At 45.5% G+C, this 21521-nt stretch overlaps 1 protein-coding gene across 2 annotated transcripts in view; it reads left to right on the top strand.

Moving 5' to 3' along the window:
- LOC148481860 (sterile alpha motif domain-containing protein 12-like) overlaps positions 1-21052 on the top strand; it is a 35858-nt gene extending 14806 nt beyond the window's left edge. For both annotated transcript variants that reach the window (XM_088452907.1, XM_088452906.1), the window contains exons 3-5: positions 2396-2546; positions 13100-13265; positions 16590-21052. In XM_088452907.1, the coding sequence (XP_088309033.1) occupies positions 2396-2546; positions 13100-13257 (309 nt within the window). In that variant the 3' untranslated portion in view covers positions 13258-13265; positions 16590-21052. The remainder of the gene's footprint in view (positions 1-2395; positions 2547-13099; positions 13266-16589) is intronic.
- The last annotated feature ends 469 nt before the right edge of the window (positions 21053-21521 follow it).

Below are 21521 nucleotides of genomic sequence, written 5' to 3'. Positions count from 1 at the left end.
ATATCTCCTGCTTACCTTTCTCTCCCGGAATGGCTGCTATCCCCATACACTAGTATCACAGATATCTCCTGCTTACCTTCCTCTCCCGGAATGGCCGCTCTCCCCATACACTAGTATCACAGATATCTCCTGCTTACCTTTCTCTCCCGGAATGGCCGCTGTCCTCATACACTAGTATCACAGATATCTCCTGCTTACCTTTCTCTCCCGGAATGGCCGCTGTCCTCATACACTAGTATCACAGATATCTCCTGCTTACCTTCCTCTCCCAGAATGGCCCGCTCTCCCCATACACTAGTATCACAGATATCTCCTGCTTACCTTCCTCTCCCGGAATGGCCGCTCTCCCCATACACTAGTATCACAGATATCTCCTGCTTACCTTTCTCTCCCGGAATGGCCGCTCTCCCCATACACTAGTATCACAGATATCTCCTGCTTACCTTTCTCTCCCGGAATGGCTGCTATCCCCATACACTAGTATCACAGATATCTCCTGCTTACCTTCCTCTCCCGGAATGGCCGCTCTCCCCATACACTAGTATCACAGATATCTCCTGCTTACCTTTCTCTCCCGGAATGGCCGCTCTCCCCATACACTAGTATCACAGATATCTCCTGCTTACCTTCCTCTCCCGGAATGGCCGCTCTCCCCATACACTAGTATCACAGATATCTCCTGCTTACCTTTCTCTCCCGGAATGGCTGCTATCCCCATACACTAGTATCACAGATATCTCCTGCTTACCTTCCTCTCCCGGAATGGCCGCTCTCCCCATACACTAGTATCACAGATATCTCCTGCTTACCTTTCTCTCCCGGAATGGCCGCTGTCCTCATACACTAGTATCACAGATATCTCCTGCTTACCTTTCTCTCCCGGAATGGCCGCTGTCCTCATACACTAGTATCACAGATATCTCCTGCTTACCTTTCTCTCCCGGAATGGCCGCTGTCCCCATACACTAGTATCACAGATATCTCCTGCTTACCTTCCTCTCCCGGAATGGCCCGCTGTCCCCATACACTAGTATCACAGATATCTCCTGCTTACCTTCCTCTCCCGGAATGGCCCGCTGTCCTCATACACTAGTATCACAGATATCTCCTGCTTACCTTTCTCTCCCGGAATGGCCGCTGTCCCCATACACTAGTATCACAGATATCTCCTGCTTACCTTTCTCTCCCGGAATGTCCCGCTGTCCCCATACACTAGTATCACAGATATCTCCTGCTTACCTTTCTCTCCCAGAATGGCCCGCTGTCCCCATACACTAGTATCACATATATCTCCTGCTTACCTTCCTCTGGTGGAATGGTCCACTGTCCCCATACACTGGTATCACAGATATCTCCTGCTTACCTTCCTCTCCCGGAATGGACGCTGTCCCCATACACTAGTATCACAGATATCTCCTGCTTACCTTTCTCTCCCGGAATGGCCGCTGTCCCCATACACTAGTATCACAGATATCTCCTGCTTACCTTTCTCTCCCGGAATGGTCCACTGTCCCCATACACTAGTATCACAGATATCTCCTGCTTACCTTTCTCTGGCGGAATGGTCCACTGGCCCCATACACTAGTATCACAGATATCTCCTGCTTACCTTCCTCTGGCGGAATGGTCCACTGTCCCCATACACTGGTATGGGGACATAATTCATCAAGCTCTGAAAATATATTTTCGGAGATTGACTGCTGGAGCATTCGCCATCTTCAGATGGCTAATGCTCTGTTCCGGGCTCGCAACACACTCCTTCCCTATGGGAAGGAGGTCCAGGTTGCAAAGATCCCTCCGTCCCTGTCCGGCTCCTTCTGACGGGCATCTGGGCTCTTGTGCGCATGAGTAACAGCATAAGCTGTCTCCGCTCTGGACAGATTCCGCGGCGAGTTCGAATGTTAATTATCTGGGTCCGAAACTAATCCTGATAATTAAAATCATGAATAAGTCCCTAAGCACTCAGGGCCTGATTCTCAGTCTGCATCTAGTAACATTTCAGATATTTTGTATGGGTCCCTGGGTGCCTACTACATAAAATACATGGGCGTCATTGGACAGCAACAATGCAAACTCTTGCAAAAGAAGCAGGCTCCTGCTTCTACACGTCACTGCACTGCTCCCACATCTAACTCTCTGCACATTGTACATCTGCCTCCTGCAGTGCAGCACGGTGTTACCCAGGGGCACAGTTACTGGGTCTTTTCTTGCTTTGCTCCCCCCCTCAGAATGAGCCCCAATAGATGAGAGGAGAGCAGTATGGTGTAGGCACAGTCACCCTATCCTGCTGCCGGAGTATGGCATCTTTCCCATAACGTAGCACATTACCCATAGGATCACTGTGACTCATTGTTAGCCCTTTTTTGCCTTGTGTGAGCATTGTCCCTCTCCCCAGGGCTTGGTGTCACAGCTCTCAGAGGATGAGGACATCTGGGAGAAGCCGGTGAGTGAGTGGACTGTACAAGACGTTTGCTCCTGGTTGCAGTATGGTCCTCTGCAGAACACAGCTGGTTTGCTCCAAGCAGCGTACACCCATGATATATCAGGTGGGACTATTGATTTACCCCCCAGCCCTCTATTCTTCCCTGTATTATTTTATCCAGCGTTGTCCCCTTCCCACTTTTATTTCACACTCCGCTCCCATTGTTGTCCACGGCCCTGAGCTGTTGTGCCACCAAATACTGATAATCCTGGGACTACTGCAGGCGTTCCTTACCCAAACCTCGCTGCTCCCTGTGATAGATTCATCTGCACAGATACCACCCCAGCCCTGGTCTGACTGGCGCATTGCCCATGTGACCTGCGGCCTACATGGCTGCCATCTTCCAGGACACCTCTCATTCATCCGGATCCCTGGTTACTCCAGTGGTGGGTGTGGGGAGCTGAGAATGTGAGGACAATAGGGTTTAGGCTGTGGAACGCCCCTCCTCATCCAGCCTGTGTGTGACCTTGCTTGTGTTGTATAGTGTTAGTCCTTTATGCATTTTGTGTCCATTGTACAATTCCTAAATGTCACCAACAAACTGAAGACCAGATGTGTCATGTATGTATGTATGTATGTATGTACGTACGTACGTACGCATGTACGCATGTACGCACTCTGGACAAATAGTTAGATAAAAGTTCCAAGGTGGGTGCCATTACAGCTGTGACTGCGTCTTCATGCTAATTCTGCGGCCGATTGTCTTCCTACTGAGACGCCCCCCCGGCTGCTATACTAATACGCGGCTGTGGGTATTAAGTTCCACCTTCGGAGATTGCACCTCTGTGATACCCTGACATGTATATGGTATTGGTGCAGTGTGGTGTCACCTAATCCTGCCAGATTTGAGCGAGTGCTTTAGTTTTTTTTTCTGTTGACAGAGGTAAGGAGGGACTATAGGGGCACGGGGTGACAGAGAGGTAAGGAGGGACTATAGGGGCACGGGGTGACAGAGGTAAGGAGGGACTATAGGGGCACGGGGTGACAGAGAGGTAAGGAGGGACTATAGGGGCACGGGGTGACAGAGAGGTAAGGAGGGACTATAGGGGCACGGGGTGACAGAGAGGTAAGGAGGGACTATAGGGGCACGGGGTGACAGAGGTAAGGAGGGACTATAGGGGCACGGGGTGACAGAGAGGTAAGGAGGGACTATAGGGGCACGGGGTGACAGAGAGGTAAGGAGGGACTATAGGGGCACAGGGTGACAGAAGTGTGGTCTCACCTAAAGTTACAGATAACATTTCACAATGGGTCACAATCAGCAAATCACAAGTTACAATATTCTTCCTTAACATCTAGAAAATCACACTTACACTACTGATAACGCGGTGAGTTCCAGGGTTACTCCTTACTCGTTATAAAGGATAATTAAATAATTCACACAAATACAGATTCTAAAATTAATGACAATGCTTTTACTTTTAGACAGCAGTCTCATACATGTATTTTGCCAGTGCAGAGTTATAACACTTAGGTTATTGTAGCAGCAGTAGGAATACTTGCAAATAAATTTGGGACACCTAGTGCCAGTCAGCCAATTTCATACATACCGCACGGCAACCGCGCCCAGCACCCCCTTCAGACCCTCAATGTGCTCCCTCTCTCCCTTGTCCTCCGACTGCCCCCTCCCTCTTTCTCTCATGAGCTTTATACTATACTTCCAGTTAACCCAAAGGGGGGATATTAATTTGTTTAATATCCGTACATGCTAGACACTAATTGGTTATATGTCTTAACCAACATATAATATGTCATCTACTTGTTCTGTTCCCCTGTAGCTACTAATTCTTGCTTCATATGGGCCAAGGCTATCTTGATTTTAAATCTTTTTGTTTATAAAAACAGATTTGTTGTCTGCTGTTTTGCACACGCTACAAGTGTTAGGGTGATGAGGCTTCCTACCCCTGGATCACGGTATGAGAAACACTACTCCTGTTCTTAATTTTCCTTCCAGCCGGCTGGGGAGATGAGGAAAACTCAGCACACACTGTGATGTATCCACTCAGCTCTCAGAGGTAGATCCCCTTTGAGCTGTCTTTTATAAGTTCAGAAAACTGCTGTCACAAACATTTGCCAAAAATGGTTTGACAGAAAAGAATACATATGATTGGTTTAACAAGTACATAGTATGTGTCAATGCGTCTTCAGTTTGTCTTTTTTTTTCCACAGTGTCCAGACTTAGGCCCTGATTCAGACCCACTCGCGAGCGGCTGTCCGCTCGCAAGTGGGTCGATGTTCTGCACTGAGCATGCGCACGACGGAGGGAGCTCCGTCGTGCACATGCGCGACGAGCGAAGGAAAGTCCTTCGCTCGTTGTGTCTGATCAAAGGGGGCGTGCTGTCGATGTTGATTGACAGCATGCCACCTTTGGTGGGCATGCCTTCCTGACGGGGGCGTTCCCACGGGAACGCCTCCCGTCAGAAGCCGGCCCACTGACATCACTAGTGATGTCAGTGGGCGTGATTTTGGCTCTGGTAGAGCCAAAATCACTCCGGGGCCTGCGGTTGAAAACCTCAACCGCAGGCTCCCGCTCGCAGTTTCGATGGTCGCGATGGTCATGACCATCGCGGCCATCTAACTGCACGCTCGTATAGGCTGTGGGTGGTGACCCACAGCTATACGAGCGTCCAGGAGGACGCTCCATTTTTATGGAGGGCGGCCCTCATTCAGAGCGTACGGCTCTGAATGAGGGCCCTAGTATCCTATTCTGGGACCTTTCAGCTGCTGCTGTCTTGTAACTGCTCGCCCAGTATAATGCTGGCTTAATCTCATGATATTTGTATGAAGGAAAATGGCTTTTTCTGATAAATCGCACAGTATGTTTTAAATAAACACTATAAATTATTAGAGACTCTCACACAAGCATTTCTACTGCTGAACCTCTAAAAAACATGGCTGCCTCATTTCTAATTTATCCTAATCTCCACCGTTAATCACAGCTACATAGAAATAAACACTAATCTGTATATACTTTGTAATACATTATATAATATACTTTTAGATTAAACAAAATGACTGATGCAACAGGGATCCATCTATTTACTTTGGAGAGGAAAAGGGTAGGCCTTATTTCTTTCTGGGTCTGAGACCATTCAACAAATGAGACACAGCTGCACCTCACACAACTATACTAACACTGAATCTCATCATAACATTTCTATATATTCTACATTGCAATATAGGGAAAAACCATCATGACATGACAGGTCGCCCTCGTACGGTTTTCTGGTGCGAGAGGTGATCCAATTATATGACTGCGGGAACGCGCATCGCCATCGTATGTACACCAAACCAACATACGATATGTACGATCACTCGTTACTATCGATCGAAATCGTACACATTCTATAAAAAAAAAATCTTAGTGTATGGCCGGCCTTACTGTGTGAAATAGAAAGTTTTTATTTGTTGCAAAAGGATTTGAAACTATTATAGTTCTACCAAATTAATATGTGACCGATGGTGGCAGAATTATCCATCTTATGTCTGTGTCTGCTGCTGGGTTTATGTTGGATGAGCATCGGAAGGAGCCACTACTGCGAGCTACCGGCAACGCATGGAGAAACCGTTTCCACAAGCCGGGCACAATGACATCTGCTAAACATCGGCTTCCGATGTCCATAGCGCCCCATCACATTACCCATTAGCTATGCGCATTCCAGCCTTACTTCAATTTATCTTTATATCACACAATCATGGGGCACGGCAGACACAGAGATATGATGATTGGGGCATACAGTAGCTATAGTGGGTCCAGAGGGCACACGCCATGCACCTATATATTATACTTACCGCTATGGCATGAGGGCACAGAAATCACTAGGAAATTGTGGCCACCATTTTCTGGAAGCTCTGCAAAAGTGCAGTAGATAAATCACTGGAGGGGAAATCTACCGCGGCTACCATGTTCCTGAAGACCTGCACATGCACAGTAGGTGCTGGCACATAGTGTACTCGTTAACTGCGCTGAAAAGAGGGGGGAGGGGCTGCGCACACACAGCAAGAGGCCCCTGCTCTATGTAACAGACGTTACATAATAAGTACGTACATGTGAGGAGCCGGTGCATGGAGAGCACATAGTGTGACTGATATATAATCCCCACAGACGTTACATAATAAGTACATACATCTGAGGAGCCGGTGCATGGAGAACACACAGTGTGACTGATAAATAATTCCCACAGACGTTACATAATAAGTACGTACATGTGAGGAGCCGGTGCATGGAGAGCACATAGTGTGACTGATATATAATCCCCACAGACGTTACATACATCTGAGGAGCCGGTGCATGGAGATCACACAGTGTGACTGATAAATAATCCCCACAGACGTTACATAATAAGTACATACATCTGAGGAGCCGGTGCATGGAGATCACATAGTGTGACTGATATATAATCCCCACAGACGTTACATAATAAGTACGTACATCTGAGGAGCCGGTGCATGGAGATCACATAGTGTGACTGATATATAATCCCCACAGACGTTACATAATAAGTACGTACATCTGAGGAGCCGGTGCATGGAGATCACATAGTGTGACTGATATATAATCCCCACAGATGTTACATAATAAGTACGTACATCTGAGGAGCCGGTGCATGGAGATCACATAGTGTGACTGATATATAATCCCCACAGACGTTACATAATAAGTACGTACATCTGAGGAGCCGGTGCATGGAGATCACATAGTGTGACTGATATATAATCCCCACAGACGTTACATAATAAGTACGTACATCTGAGGAGCCGGTGCATGGAGATCACATAGTGTGACTGATATATAATCCCCACAGACGTTACATAATAAGTACGATCATCTGAGGAGCCGGTGCATGGAGATCACATAGTGTGACTGATATATAATCCCCACAGATGTTACATAATAAGTACGTACATCTGAGGAGCCGATGCATGGAGATCACATAGTGTGACTGATATATAATCCCCACAGATGTTACATAATAAGTATTTACATCTGAGGAGCCGGTGCATGGAGAGCACATAGTGTGACTGATATATAATCCCCACAGACGTTACATAATAAGTACATACATCTGAGGAGCCGGTGCATGGAGATCACATAGTGTGACTGATATATAATCCCCACAGACGTTACATAATAAGTACGTACATCTGAGGAGCCGGTGCATGGAGATCACATAGTGTGACTGATAAATAATCCCCACAGACGTTACATAATAAGTACATACATCTGAGGAGCCGGTGCATGGAGAGCACATAGTGTGACTGATATTATGTAACGTCTGTGGGGATTATATATCAGTCACACTATGTGCTCTCCATGCACCGGCTCCTCAGATGTACGTACTTATTATGTAACGTCTGTGGGGATTATATATCAGTCACACTATGTGATCTCCATGCACCGGCTCCTCAGATGAATGTACTTATTATGTAACGTCTGTGGGGATTATATATCAGTCACACTATGTGATCTCCATGCACCGGCTCCTCAGATGTATGTACTTATTATGTAACGTCTGTGGGGATTATATATCAGTCACACTATGTGATCTCCATGCACCGGCTCCTCAGATGTACGTACTTATTATGTAACGTCTGTGGGGATTATATATCAGTCACACTATGTGATCTCCATGCACCGGCTCCTCAGATGTACGTACTTATTATGTAACGTCTGTGGGGATTATTTATCAGTCACACTATGTGATCTCCATGCACCGGCTCCTCAGATGAATGTACTTATTATGTAACGTCTGTGGGGATTATATATCAGTCACACTATGTGATCTCCATGCACCGGCTCCTCAGATGTACGTACTTATTATGTAACGTCTGTGGGGATTATTTATCAGTCACACTATGTGATCTCCATGCACCGGCTCCTCAGATGTATGTACTTATTATGTAACGTCTGTGGGGATTATATATCAGTCACACTATGTGATCTCCATGCACCGGCTCCTCAGATGTAAATACTTATATAATCCCCACAGACGTTACATAATAAGTATTTACATCTGAGGAGCCGGTGCATGGAGATCACATAGTGTGACTGATATATAATCCCCACAGACGTTACATAATAAGTACATACATCTGAGGAGCCGGTGCATGGAGATCACACAGTGAGACTGATATATAATCCCCACAGACGTTACATAATAAGTACATACATCTGAGGAGCCGGTGCATGGAGAGCACATAGTGTGACTGATATATAATCCCCACAGACGTTACATAATAAGTACATACATCTGAGGAGCCGGTGCATGGAGAGCACATAGTGTGACTGATAAATAATCCCCACAGACGTTACATAATAAGTACGTACATCTGAGGAGCCGGTGCATGGAGATCACAGTGTGACTGATATATAATCCCCACAGACGTTACATAATATCAGTCACACTGTGATCTCCATGCACCGGCTCCTCAGATGTACGTACTTATTATGTAACATCTGTGGGGATTATATATCAGTCACACTATGTGATCTCCATGCACCGGCTCCTCAGATGTATGTACTTATTATGTAACGTCTGTGGGGATTATATAAGTACATACATCTGAGGAGCCGGTGCATGGAGATCACATAGTGTGACTGATATATAATCCCCACAGATGTTACATAATAAGTACATACATCTGAGGAGCCGGTGCATGGAGAGCACATAGTGTGACTGATAAATAATCCCCACAGACGTTACATAATAAGTACATACATCTGAGGAGCCGGTGCATGGAGAACACAGTGTGACTGATAAATAATCCCCACAGACGTTACATAATAAGTACATACATCTGAGGAGCCGGTGCATGGAGATCACACAGTGTGACTGATATATAATCCCCACAGACGTTACATAATAAGTACATACATCTGAGGAGCCGGTGCATGGAGATCACATAGTGTGACTGATATATAATCCCCACAGACGTTACATAATAAGTACGTACATCTGAGGAGCCGGTGCATGGAGAGCACATAGTGTGACTGATATATAATCCCCACAGACGTTACATAATAAGTACATACATCTGAGGAGCCGGTGCATGGAGAACACATAGTGTGACTGATATATAATCCCCACAGACGTTACATAATAAGTACATACATCTGAGGAGCCGGTGCATGGAGAGCACATAGTGTGACTGATATATAATCCCCACAGACGTTACATAATAAGTACGTACATCTGAGGAGCCGGTGCATGGAGAGCACATAGTGTGACTGATATATAATCCCCACAGACGTTACATAATAAGTACATACATCTGAGGAGCCGGTGCATGGAGAGCACATAGCGTGACTGATATATAATCCCCACAGACGTTACATAATAAGTACATACATCTGAGGAGCCGGTGCATGGAGATCACACAGTGTGACTGATATATAATCCCCACAGACGTTACATAATAAGTACGTACATCTGAGGAGCCGGTGCATGGAGAGCACATAGTGTGACTGATATATAATCCCCACAGACGTTACATAATAAGTACATACATCTGAGGAGCCGGTGCATGGAGAGCACATAGTGTGACTGATAAATAATCCCCACAGACGTTACATAATAAGTACATACATCTGAGGAGCCGGTGCATGGAGAGCACATAGTGTGACTGATAAATAATCCCCACAGACGTTACATAATAAGTACATACATCTGAGGAGCCGGTGCATGGAGATCACATAGTGTGACTGATATATAATCCCCACAGACGTTACATAATAAGTACGTACATCTGAGGAGCCGGTGCATGGAGAGCACATAGTGTGACTGATATATAATCCCCACAGACGTTACATAATAAGTACATACATCTGAGGAGCCGGTGCATGGAGAGCACATAGTGTGACTGATAAATAATCCCCACAGACGTTACATAATAAGTACGTACATCTGAGGAGCCGGTGCATGGAGATCACATAGTGTGACTGATATATAATCCCCACAGACGTTACATAATAAGTACGTACATCTGAGGAGCCGGTGCATGGAGATCACACAGTGAGACTGATATATAATCCCCACAGACGTTACATAATAAGTACATACATCTGAGGAGCCGGTGCATGGAGATCACAGTGTGACTGATATATAATCCCCACAGACGTTACATAATAAGTACATACATGTGAGGAGCCGGTGCATGGAGAGCACATAGTGTGACTGATATATAATCCCCACAGACGTTACATAATAAGTACATACATCTGAGGAGCCGGTGCATGGAGAGCACATAGTGTGACTGATAAATAATCCCCACAGACGTTACATAATAAGTACATACATCTGAGGAGCCGGTGCATGGAGAGCACATAGTGTGACTGATAAATAATCCCCACAGACGTTACATAATAAGTACGATCATCTGAGGAGCCAGTGCATGGAGAACACATGCTCTAAAGTGCTGACTTAAACAACAGGAGAGAATGGGCGCCATGTCCTATGCCATGCGCCATGTCATATACCGGGCGCTATGTCATATACTGGTTTTTTCGGTGGAAACGGAAGGTTCTGTAGTACAACAACAGAGTGATTTGAGTGACACAATTAAAATTTATTTGTACTTCGCTTTTCAATGAATCCTGATTATATTCAAATACAGCACAATCACCTCCGGGAGCCTCACCCTACACAATGGGCCGGATGGGTACAGCGTCCCAGCACTTTCTGCAGTCAGTCTGGGCTCAGGAAATAAGGCTCCACACCCAATTATAGGGCTCTTAACAAAGACCGGATGCTATATGCTTTATAGTTTATAATATTATATAAATATTAACAATAGGGGCAGCATTGGCTCAAATATAGTTATTGGCATATTATTCTAACAAGTGACAGTGACATTTTATATGTTCAAGGCTCATTGCTCTAAGCCACGGGTGGGGAACCTCAGGCGTGGAGCGTCCTTAGGACGTTTCAGACAGTCACACCTCTGCCCTTACAGCTCCCTGGAGCTTCCACAGTATGCTCCGGGCATTGCTGTAATTACTGGTGATTGTGGCCCCGTCCCTGTGTGACATTACATGGAGGGGGCGTGGCCTGCACTGGCCCGCATATAATGTTATATATATCAGAATGGCCCTCGGCAGAAAGAAAAGATTCCCCACCCCTGCTTTAAGCAAAGAATATCACACAATCTTAGATACAACTAGTCAAAATATGTAACTAACTCATATTCCATTGAGAATCATATCAAAGGGCACCTTCTAATAAAACCGTAGAACATTTGGCTAACATAGTTGAATATTAATATCAAACTGCGTAGCTAAATTAATAGAAAAACATTCTAACGATATTAATACAATCACTAATATATACTGTACGTAAAAGTACTCTGAACAGTTTAACAGCAAATTAGCACTGTAGCCATTTTGTTTGCATCACCTGTCACAGCCGGGCACCATGTTAGCGGTCCCTGTCATACTGCCTGTGAGCTCAGTAATTAATACCCCTATCAGCCTGTGTGTTGGCTACAAATCCCGTCAGTGGGCACCAGCACCACACAGTAAAGGGCTTCTGCAATGTGCCCCCCCTGGTCTCAGACTAAGCCCAATCATATACTGGGCGTAAGGTTACCGGTTTCCTGCAATGCGACCAATGTTTCCATAAACTCTCCTCTGGGATTTTCAGCACTGATCATGTTAAAGGATAAATAGCACAACGTGCGGGCAGGACGCAATATCATGGGGCTGATCCTGAGTTGCGCAGCACGAACGCCGGTGTGGCCGCAAAGCGTGGTTGGAAATAAATGTGGTTCTTGTTCTGTTACACCTTTCTCTATGGTCACACCGCCTCTGTCCATCCACTTGTTGAAGTAGCCGTCATCACGATCAGCGCAGACATTTTGCGTTGCATGCGTCATGTCTGCTCCACAAATAGATACAAGTACGATTTTTCTCACATGCGCCTTAACATTAGTACGGCAAATTATTGCATGTCTTTAGCACTAAACAAGCCTCAAAGTCTACAACAACCGTACTGTTCCTATACGGTATTACTGGACATACAGTTCTCCACCAGGTGGTGCCGCACTCTATTACTCTTGTCTGTCTCAGAAGGAGGTGGTGGGACATAGTAGTGGATCGCCCGGCATTTACTCTGCATGGTACCATGTTAGGCCCTCTGGTGACCTAACCAGGACGGGGACTATGTACGTTGAAAGGAGATGCAGGCCCCTTGTGGCGCCATATAAAGAAAGGATAATAATAATTCTCAGAAATGTGCGGTCATGATGTTATAACACATCCTTGAGATTACAGTAACCCAATGTTGCTAATGTTACTACAAACCTCCATGGGGAAATCTTGCAATGTTTCTGGTCATGAAGTACTGAGACCCGAATCCCCCCTAAGTGGCTGCTGAAAGAGACCGGTCATTAGATATAAGATAACTCTATGTTGGGGCGCTGTCACAAATGAGAAATCCCCCCCCCAGTAAGTAGATTCCGCATGCTGCCCCTGTACTATGCCTCCGAAACTCAGACGTCTCCACCTGTTTCCTGCTCTCTCCTGTTATCTGAGCTCCCCATGGAGTTTAATTCCTATATGTGACTTCTGATTACTGATGCCAGACGTCCGATTAAATGCCGATGTTTGGTTTCTGTTCCCAGGACGAGCTCTTCTCAGACTCACCGATAGTTTGCTGCAGAGGATGGGAATTCATCAGGAGAGTTTGCGGAGAATAGTCCTAGTGGAGGTTCTAGAGCTGAGGCTGCAACAGGAACTCCAGCAGCTGCTCCTCATCACAGAGGTAGCTGAGGCTCACTAGTACTGAAGGTGAGTCTGAGGGGGAACTGGTGCTGGTGACAGGTATGTGGGGTAACTGGGGCTGAGGATGATTCTGAATGTAACTGGTGCTGAATGTGTGAGAGAGGGTAACTGGGACTGCGAACAAGTCTGTGGGTAACTGGCGCTGAGGACGACTCTGGGAGCAACTGGTGCAGAGTGTGGGGTCAACTGGCACTGAGTAAAAGTCTGTCTGTAACTGGTGCCGAGAGAAGTCTGAGGGCAACTGCTGCTAAGGGTGTGCATGAGGGTAACTGAAGCTGAGGGCAAATCTGAGGGCAACTGGCACTGAGGAAGAGTCTGAGGGTAACTGGTGCTGACTGTGTTCGTGAGGGTAATTGGTGCTGAGGGCAACTGGTGCTGAGGGTGTGCATGATGGCAAATCTGAGGGCAACTGCTGCTGAGGGTGTACGTGAGGGTAACTGGTGCAGAGAGCAAATCTGAGGGCAACCGGTGCTGAAAACAAGTCTGAGGGCGCTAAAGATTAGTTTGAGTGCAACGACTCTGAGAACAAGTGTTTTGGTAATGGGTGCTGAGGAGGAGTCTGGAGGTAACTAGAGCTGAGGATGAGTCTGAGGGTGCTGAGGATGAGTCTGTGGGTGCTGAGGATGAGTCTGGAGGTAACTAGAGCTGAGGATGAGTCTGGAGGTAACTAGAGCTGAGGATGAGTGAGGGTGCTGAGGATGAGTCTGGAGGTAACTAGAGCGGAGGATGAGTGAGTGTGCTGAGGATGAGTCTGGAGGTAACTAGAGCTGAGGATGAGACTTGAGGGTGCTGAGGATGAGTCTGGAGGTAACTAGAGCTGAGGATGAGACTGGAGGTAACTAGAGCTGAGGAGGAGTCTGGAGGTAACTAGAGCTGAGGAGGAGTCTGAGGGTGCTGAGGAGGAGTCTGGAGGTAACCAGAGCTGAGGATGTCTGAGGGTGCTGAGGATGAGTCTGAGGTCTGGAGGTAACTAGAGCTGAGGATGAGTCTGAGGGTGCTGAGGATGAGTCTGGAGGTAACTAGAGCTGAGGATGAATCTGGAGCTAACTAGAGCTGAGGGTGCTGAGGATGAGTCTGGAGGTAACTAGAGCTGAGGATGAGTGAGGGTGCTGAGGATGAGTCTGGAGGTAACTAGAGCTGAGGATGAGTGAGGGTGCTGAGGATAAGTCTGGAGGTAACTAGAGCTGAGGATGAGTCTCAGGGTGCTGAGGATGAGTCTGAGGGTACTGAGGTCTGGAGGTAACTAGAGCTGAGGATGAGTCTTGGTGTAACTGGCGCTGAGAATTAATGTGATAAAATTAATGCTGCCCCCTCCCCACCCAGAAACAGCAGCATACTGTCAATCACTGACATTCTGCATATGATCATACAGGACCCATTCTGCGCATGTGCAGATTCCCGATCATTCGGCGTGCACTGCTGAATGAGCCCCAGTGTCAGAGAGGACATTGGCTGCAGACAGAAAAAAAAAAATCTTTGAAGTAGAAAATAAATAAAAAATAGCTGCACCCAGGGATGGGCGAGCTCCTTCTGTGACACAGTCAGCTGATATGTCAGTGGGGACTTTCACTGCACCTCAGCTCAGCCAATGGAGTCACAGTAAGAGCCCACCGATCCCTGGGTGCAGGTCAGCTATTTTTTATTTATTTTCTATTTTTTCATGCAGCCGCCTTTCTGCATGCAGTCAGGTCTCCCGATCTGCTGTGTGAGGGATTGGGTGAGCTGCTGGGCAGATCTCTGCGCAGTTCACTCATCACTCACTGTCATTGGTTCTGCTGTGCCTGTGTTCATTGCAGAGCATTGTAGGAGGATGGGGGAGGGATCTCCTTCTCTGACGGGCACAGTACACCGCTTGCACCTGCTGAATGGAGGGAAGCCTCTATAACGCAATAGTAGCGAATAGGCTCAGAATAATCACCAGAAATGATATTTCTAGAACTTTATGTAATGAAGCAGCTGCGTTTGATGTCCTTTAATTGACCTGTGTTTGGTCCAGAGGGGCTGATGGATACGCTGTGGTTTACGACTGGTAAACCCTTTGAAGCCAGCCACACTAGGAAGAGGGGTTGATCACGATCTATGTCAATTCTTGCGATTTGAGGAATGTTTATATAACTGTGTCTTATCTTATGACATAGATTGCTATCAACCCCTCCTCCTGGTGTGGCTGGTTTCAATGGGTTTACCCATCATAAACTGCAGCATATCCGTCAGCCCCTCTGGCCTAAAACCCAGGTCAAGTAAAGGACATCAAATGCAGCTGCTTCATTACACATAGTTCAAGAAATATAAATTTCTGGCGATTATTCTGAGCTTATTTGCTACAGCCATCTGAAGATGGCATTCATTTTGAGAGGCTCCCTCTGCTATTTTACAATGTAACTTTAGTAAATCGGAAAAGATTGCATTTCCCATGATAGCTATGGCAAATGTGATGTGCATTCAACAAATATGCCAGTTTCAGAATATGGAGTAGTAGTTTTATTCTAAAAGTTCTCTAATACATTTAGGTGATACTAAAATAATGTGAAAAGGGTGTGAAGTATTCAATATAATAAGAGAGAAAGCCTGTCTGTCCGACTGCCACACAATCCCTAAAAACGCAGGGTCCGGACTGGCTTCAGTGGAAATTGTCAGTCTGCCAAAAACCTGTGAGCAAGATACAAAAGTATAGTTTTATAGTCTGGGCAAACTTGAGGAAAAAAACCCCACATACAATTGCCCCCACACAGTAGTACCCCTTATACACATTATGCCATGAAGCAGTAATGCTCCTTACACTACACAAGAATACCCCTAACACATTATACCACACAGTAATGCCCTTTAATAGACTATGCCACATAGTAGTAGTGCCCCATATAACACATTATTCCACACAATAGTAGTGCCTCTTACACATTATACCCCCAAAAACTCAATTCCCTGCATCCCTCTAGCAGCCTCTCACCCTCCATGTGTGCCATCAGCAGCCAGCAGGTGTGGATTTGGGGCTGGGCCACCAGATAATTACAGCTGGCGCACCGGCAGACATGACCACACAGCGCTGGCACAATTTGAATCTGGTGCGTTGGTCGGCGACCTCTGACTGCATTGCGACCGGCGATGCTGTCTCTTCATGACTGCCTGCCAGTGATTACAGCTGGTGAGCCAGCACCAAATCAACATCATTGTCATCCGTGCTCCAGTCTTCAACCCGGGCAGCGCTGGTTATACCAGCTAGTTTTTATTAAGTTTTAATAATTTAGGTGAGTATACTGGATCAGTACGTAGCTTTGTTATTGGTTATGTGGCTGTGAAGTGACTGTTTCCATCGGGTTGTAATTACAGGAGCTGTGAGAAGATACTTCAAACATAGGAGCCAAGTCAAACTATACAATGTGAGCTGTGCCACAGTGTATAACTCAGAAGGAATGTGCAGTGCCGGGGTGCCAGTCTGTGCCACCGTGTATAACTCAGAAGGAATGTGCAGTGCCGGGGTGCCAGTCTGTGCCACCGTGTATAACTCAGAAGGAATGTGCAGTGCCGGGGTGCCAGTCTGTGCCACCGTGTATAACTCAGAAGGAATGTGCAGTGCTGGGGTGCCAGTCTGGACCATCATGTATTACTCGGAAAGAACATGCAATGCTGGGTGCCAGTGTGTGCCACCATGTATAACTCACAAGAAACGTGCAGTGCCGGATGCCAGTATCCTGTGATGCTGGACAGTGAACAGTATAATTCTTGTGGAACAGGCGTTACCATATGGTCCCTGAGACATGGGACCTCATTCTGAGCCGCTCGCAAAGCTTTTGCGAGCGGCCAGGCGATGGCCGCTATGGTCACGACCATCAGGCTTGCGATGAGACCCTTGTGGTAGGATCTCATCTGCCGCAAGCCCCAGTGAGCTTCCGGCTCTAATAGAGCAGGAAGCTCACTACTAACATCACTGGCGATGTCAGTGCGGACGCCCACAAACGGCAGGCGTTCCTTCAGAAACACCTCAGTTTTTCCAGCCACCCCCCCACCCACAAAACGGAGCGAGCTGTCGAACAACATCGACAGCCACCCCGTTTGTAGAGAGCCCCGGAGCGAGTGAATTTCTCACTCGCTATGGGGCTTGCGTGTGCCGTGCGTGTGTCCTTGCAGGACAAGGACGCGGTATATATACACCGTACAATACAATGCAGGACAAGGACACGGTTTATACAGTACAATACGATGCAGGACGCGGTTTATACAGTACAATACAATGCAGGACACGGTATATACAGTACAATACAATGCAGGACAAGGACACGGTATATAAACAGTACAATACAATGCAGGACACGGTATATACAGTACAATACAATGCAGGACAAGGACACGGTTTATACAGTACAATATGATGCAGGACGTGGTATATACAGTACAATACAATGCAGGACACGGTATATACAGTACAATACAATGCAGGATGTGGTATATACAATGCAGGACAAGGACGCGGTATATATACACAATTACACACAGTACAATACAATGCAGGACAAGGACACGGTTTATACAGTACAATACAATGCAGGACAAGGACACGGTTTATACAGTACAATACAATGCAGGACACGGTATATACACAGTACAATACAATGCAGGATGTGGTATATACAGTACAATACAATGCAGGACAAGGACACGGTTTATACAGTACAATACAATGCAGGACACGGTATATACAGTACAATACAATGCAGGACAAGGACACGGTTTATACAGTACAATACAATGCAGGATGTGGTATATACATTACAATGCAGAACAAGGACGCGGTATATATACACAGTACAATACAGGACACGGTATATACAGTACAATACAATGCAGGACACGGTATATACAGTACAATACAATGCAGGACAAGGACGCGGTATATATACACAGTACAATACAGGACACGGTATATACAGTACAATACAATGCAGGACACGGTATATACAGTACAATACAATGCAGGACAAGGACGCGGTATATATACACAGTACAATACAATGCAGGACAAGGACATGGTATATACAGTACAATACAATGCAGGATGTGGTATATACAGTACAATACAATGCAGGACAAGGACGCAGTATATATACACAGTATAATACAATGCAGGACAAGGACACGGTTTATACAGTACAATACAATGCAGGACGTGGTATATGCAGTACAATACAATGCAGGACACGCTATATACAGTACAATACAATGCAGGATGTGGTATATACAGTACAATACAATGCAGGACAAGGACGCGGTATATATACACAGTACAATACAATGCAGGACACGCTATATACAGTACAATACAATGCAGGATGTGGTATACACAGTACAATACAATGCAGGACAAGGACGCGGTATATATACACAGTATAATACAATGCAGGACAAGGACACTGTTTATACAGTACAATACAATGCAGGACGTGGTTTATACAGTACAATACAATGCAGGACGTGGTATATACAGTACAATACAATGCAGGACACGGTATATACAGTACAATACAATGCAGGACAAGGACATGGTTTATACAGTACAATGCAGGACACGGTATATACAGTACAATACACTGCAGGACGTGGTATATACAATACAATGCAGGACAAGGACATGGTTTATACAGTACAATACAGTGCAGGACAAGGACGTGGTATATACACAGTACAATACAATGCAGGACACGGTTTATACAGTACAATACAATGCAGGACGTGGTATATACAGTACAATACAATGCAGGACAAGGACGTGGTATATACAGTACAATACAATGCAGGACAAGGACACGGTTTATACAGTACAATACAATGAAGGACACGGTATATACAGTACAATACAATGCAGGACAAGGACACGGTATATACAGTACAATACAATGCAGGATGTGGTATATACAGTACAATACAATGCAGGATAAGAACGCGGTTTATACAGTACAATACAATGAAGGACACGGTATATACAGTACAATACAATGCAGGACAAGGACACGGTATATACAGTACAATACAATGCAGGACACGGTTTATACAGTACAATACAATGCAGGACAATGACATGGTTTATACAGTACAATACAATGCAGGATGTGGTATATACAGTACAATGCAGAACAAGGAGGCGGTATATATACACAGTACAATACAATACAGGACACGGTATATACAGTACAATACAATGCAGGACACGGTATATACAGTACAATACAATGCAGGACAAGGACGCTGTATATATACACAGTATAATACAATGCAGGACAAGGACACGGTTTATACAGTACAATACAATGCAGGATGTGGTATATACAGTACAATACAATGCAGGACGTGGTATATACAGTACAATACAATGCAGGACAAGGACGTGGTATATACAGTACAATGCAGAACAAGGACGCGGTATATATAAACAGTACAATACAATACAGGACACGGTATATACAGTACAATGCAGGACACGGTATATACAGTACAATACAATGCAGGACATGGACGCTGTATATATACACGGTATAATACAATGCAGGACAAGAACACGGTTTATATAGTACAATACAATGCAGGACGTGGTATATACAGTACAATACAATGCAGGATGTGGTATATACAGTACAATACAATGCAGGACACGGTATATACAGTACAATACAATGCAGGACACGGTATATACAGTACAATACAATGCAGGACAAGGACATGGTTTATACAGTACAATGCAGGACACGGTATATACAGTACAATACACTGCAGGACGTGGTATATACAATACAATGCAGGACAAGGACATGGTTTATACAGTACAATACAATACAGTGCAGGACAAGGACGTGGTATATACACAGTACAATACAATGCAGGACACTGTTTATACAGTACAATACAGGATGTGGTATATACAGTACAATACAATGCAGGGCAAGGACGTGGTATATACAGTACAATACAATGCAGGACAAGGACACTGTTTATACAGTACAATACAATGCAGGACACGGTATATACAGTACAATACAATGCAGGACAAGGATGTGGTATATACAGTACAATACAATGCAGGACAAGGACACTGTTTATACAGTACAATATAGTGCAGGACAAGGACGTGGTATATACAGTACAATACAGGACACGTTTTATACAGTACAATACAATGCAGGACAAGGACGTGGTATATACAGTACAATACAATGCAGGACACGGTATATACAGTACAATTCAATGCAGGACAAGGACACGGTTTATACACATCGCTGCACCCATCATTGTAATGCTCACATAAGCTGCAGGGCGGCAGCCACCAGGTGTTAGGTACCATTGCAATGAGTGTAAGGCCGGGCACACATCACACCAACTCGCCTCAACCATCCAACTTATCTGTCCAACTAAAATTGGGCCCACGCACCCAACCAGCCGACGTCTCTCCAGCCTGTGATGTCACAGGCGTAGGAGGACACGTTCTGCTTCTGCATGATTTAAATACTTTTCTTTAATCATTTTTTTTTGTTGCATGTCCATTATTTTAAATAGTTAAAATGTCACCTTTGGGTCACTTCTGGACAGCGGGACCAGGTATATATGAAATAAAATAAGGATTAAAGTAACGCATGCGCAGTGTGCGTCAGGGACCCAAACCAGCGAGTGGTGTGATAACATAAGTTATAACGCTGCTACCAGCTCTTCCCTCTTATCAGACCCCATCTCCCAACAAGAGCATGAAGGTAAATTCAAGTGAAAATATTACTTCTTGTTCAAGGGGGTGACCGCGGGGGGGTGTGTGAGGTAGTGATTGCGTGTGGGCAAGGTGATCACGAGAGGGGGTACGGGCAGGGGAGACTGAAGGTGCCTCTGGGGGGATGATTGCGGAGGGGAGGTTACGGGGGGATGATTGTGGGTGGGGGTGGGGGGGTTGTATGCGAGTAAGAATTAGATGAACTCGTGTCTACGAATCTTCCTGCTGGTATCACGTCCATGACGAGCGCTCGCTGAGGCACTGACTAGTGTCCTTACCGGGTACCAAAGTTATAAAAGCAGAAACCCCTCCTAATAAAGAGCTTATTAAGGAAATGACAAAGTTTCCTTCTCCACAACGTGTCAATGTCCCAGTGGTGGCAAAACTCATTTCATAACAAACATTTACATTTCACTTATACTGTAAACACAAATTGGGTAATAACAGTATTAGGTAATAAAATGGTAAAACTCATTTACAAGATAATACAAAACTCAGAATACGAGTGGCAGCTGTAA

Source organism: Taudactylus pleione, unplaced genomic scaffold (assembly GCF_031769625.1).
Source record: "Taudactylus pleione unplaced genomic scaffold, aTauple2 ptg000558l, whole genome shotgun sequence".
NCBI lineage: Eukaryota > Metazoa > Chordata > Amphibia > Anura > Myobatrachidae > Taudactylus > Taudactylus pleione.
This window is presented reverse-complemented; position numbering and strand designations above follow the sequence as displayed.